This window comes from Saccostrea cucullata, unplaced genomic scaffold, assembly GCF_032062105.1.
Source record: "Saccostrea cucullata isolate Sc308-1 unplaced genomic scaffold, CSIRO_AGI_Scuc_v1 ctg10390, whole genome shotgun sequence".
Lineage (NCBI taxonomy): Eukaryota > Metazoa > Mollusca > Bivalvia > Ostreida > Ostreidae > Saccostrea > Saccostrea cuccullata.
In genome coordinates, this window is record NW_026922957.1 from 17,507 (window position 1) to 20,693 (window position 3,187).

General features: G+C 33.9%; 1 protein-coding gene across 1 annotated transcript; it reads left to right on the forward strand.

Annotated features, from left to right (window-relative positions):
- Positions 1 to 969: 969 nt before the first annotated feature.
- Positions 970 to 2,967, forward strand: LOC134262870 (lipoxygenase homology domain-containing protein 1-like; the record flags this gene model as incomplete). The annotated part of the gene is made up of 3 exons (XM_062745192.1): positions 970 to 1,486; positions 1,907 to 1,951; positions 2,839 to 2,967. Coding segments are annotated over exons 1-3 (636 nt in total), but the record flags the coding sequence as incomplete, so codon positions are not given.
- Between the last annotated feature and the right edge of the window lie 220 nt (positions 2,968 to 3,187).

A 3,187-nucleotide genomic window follows, 5' to 3' on the forward strand; every position in this document is an offset into this window, starting at 1 on the left:
CATCAACGTATTGGCGCGGTTCCAAGAAAACCAAGTGCAGGGCGGAACAAACACCTAGACAGAAGCAGGGCTAGGAGCACGTGGATTGGCTGAATCAAAGCATGTAAATATAAGGAATAACTGTCAGATTTTTCAATTTCATGAAGATGATCAATCGATTGGCTTGCGTGATAATTTTATGCATAAACGCCTTCGGCGTTTATGCAAATTATCACGCAACCCAATCGATTGATCACATCATGAAACCGAAAAATAAGACAGTTATTCCTTAAATAAATTTCAACCAAAATATATTTGGGAATTGAAATTATTTGTCTTTAGGATCATACATTCACACTTTGCTTTAAAAAACAAATCAGTTGGATTGAAAATGAATTTCAAACTACAGTTTCAATCAAATGTTTTCTCGGTCGTCCGCGTCGAACTGTACACACCCATTTTATTGTCTATCATTATATGCTTTGATTGTAACAGATAGAAATAACGTAAGCTGCATATTTCGAATCTTGCCAAATTATGTTCCGCGGTCTTATAACTCAGTGAAGTTACAGGGGAGATTTAATGAAAAATTATATACATTAAAAAAAAATTAAAAAAATTTTGTCTGTTGCCATGGCAACAGTGATGTACTTTAAACTTTCAAAAGGATTTGATTAAAAACAGTCATTAAAAATAAATTTTTAAAAAACCCCACTTTTTCAGTGTCCATGGTAACAGTGGCCATTTTGAAAAAAAATGAAGAAAGATTGCACATTTTTAGCGATCTTAATGACAGTGGACTTTCATCAAGATTCACAAAGTCATCTTTGAGAAATGTGCGGACCGCATTATTGGTCAAACAATAGCAATATTCATGTATCTCGCCGACTTAGTACGGGGTGACTAATAAACGAGGATGTTATAACTGTAAGTCCTTGATAGTGAGCGATTTTAACGTATCGATGGATGAAGAAATAGGAATTGTGCATCCTATTACAGATATATAAATTGCATGTAATATGTATCTACTGATCAAAGATCCACAATGGTCACTTACGAAATTAAAGTGAAAACCGGGGATGTACTGGGGGCGGGTACAGATGCCAACGTAAAAATAGTTCTACTTGGTAGATGTGGGAAACAAACGCAATCCGCCAATCTGGATAACAGGTTTAGAGATGATTTTGAAAGATTCCGGACAGATGTCTTCACCATAAAAGATAAAACAGATATTCCTGAAGTGACTGAAATCAAGCTGCGGAGAGACAAAGCGGGTTCCCGCAGTGATTGGTTTGTCGAAAAGATCCAGGTAACCAATCAGAAGAGCGGGTGTACTTCTGTTTTTCCAATACTTCGGTGGATACGTCCTGATATTGACCTTTATTTTGGACGATATGACGCCTTTCTGCCTCAGTTTGATCCTCATCCAGAACAGCGAAGGGCTGAACTTTATGAGAAAAGAAAACTATACGAGTACCAAGAAAAAAGACCGGGATTTCCCGTTCAGGTAATAATTAACAATACATATTCTTACATCACTAAATGAATAATGAACGCTAGTCGTTCTCCATTAATTGTGTTCTATGTTATTAATTGATTGCTATTTTACGAATTGATTGCTATGCTATTAATCGATTGCTATGTTATTAATTAATAGCTATATACTCAATCGATCACTATGTTACTAATTGATTGCTATGTTATTAATTGATTCCTTTGTTATTAATTGATTCCTTTGTTATTAATTGATCGCTATGTTATTAATTGATTGCTATGTTATCAATTGATTGCTATGTTATTAATTAATTACTATGTTCTCAATCGATTGCTATGTTATTAATTGATTGCTGTGTTATTAATTGATTGCTATGTTATTAATTGATTGCTGTGTTATTAATTGATTGCTATGTTATTAATTGATTGTCAGGTTAAAAAAGTCCCCGATGACGAGGAATTTTCCTTTTGTCACAAGGTAGGTGACGTTGTACTTCTTCTTTGACAATCTAATACAGAATTCAATAAGGATATAGCTATCTTTGTTTCATTACTACTTTTACTTATTTTATTACATTCCTATACCAAAAGCTATCAACTGCATGGATTCATGAACTGTATCGTGTCATAAAACAGAACAGTTAAATTATTTTTAAAAAGTATTTTCACTGACATTTCGAAGAATTATCGTTGTCTTCATTTTGCTAGAAATCAATTATGATTTTGACATCGCATGTCGAAATGTTTTGACGTTATAATTACATTGCTAACAACATGACGTCACAGACTCGCGATTCCTTGAGCGCTCCGCCAACTGAACACTTTGATTGGTTAAAATTAGTAATAAATATTCATGAGGGAGTAGTCCCAGGGAGTAGTTCTGATTTTCCAGGGAGTAGTCTTCAGATGAGGGAAATAGTCTCTTCTCGGGGAAATAGACAGTTTTATGGTATTGATTTTATATAGAGTAATTACAGTAGAGGTATAATAAATAAATTTATCAAGTCAATTTCTTTCCATTATTATTTCAATCTACGATGTTGCAACTATAGCATAGTTGTATCGTTTAACTTTCATTCCAAAAGCAAGTTTCAGGAAAGAGGAAGTCCTTAGATCCTTACCCGTTCGATTTTATTTCCAAGAAAAAGTCTGATGAAGATTTAAACAATCTTTTCTATAACGTAAAAATGAGAGTTCAGAGAACGAGAATTACATGAAATTGTTGTGACCGATCCGCAGGGGATGCTCACTGCTCCATGGCACCTGATCCAATCTCTAATGATTTTAGAGGTCCTTTTTTGCTGCCGATTTGTATTGTATGTATGGACTTTTCATATACATAAAACGATGTTTTCATAATCTCAGTTTGATCTGACTAAGATGAAGCTCACTATGGAGGCCAGCAAGGCGAAGGAGATGATATTGGGTGATGGAGCGTGGGAAACTTTAGACGACATGAAAAATATCTGTTTGAAAACATTTAAAGTGCCCAAGGTAAGAAATCAAAAGTTTAATCTTATTGTAAATTTTGATACTTATTTTCTTTTTATACTGTTTACCTCAACAATACAAACTTATATAAGTGAGCCAACTTCTCAGTTTTGTCAGATAGCTCCACTGAGCACTTGACTAATTGTTGTCTTATTAAGTATGATGAATTCTGAAAACCAAGATCATAATTTTTATAAAGACAAGTTCTAATTATTATTCAGCA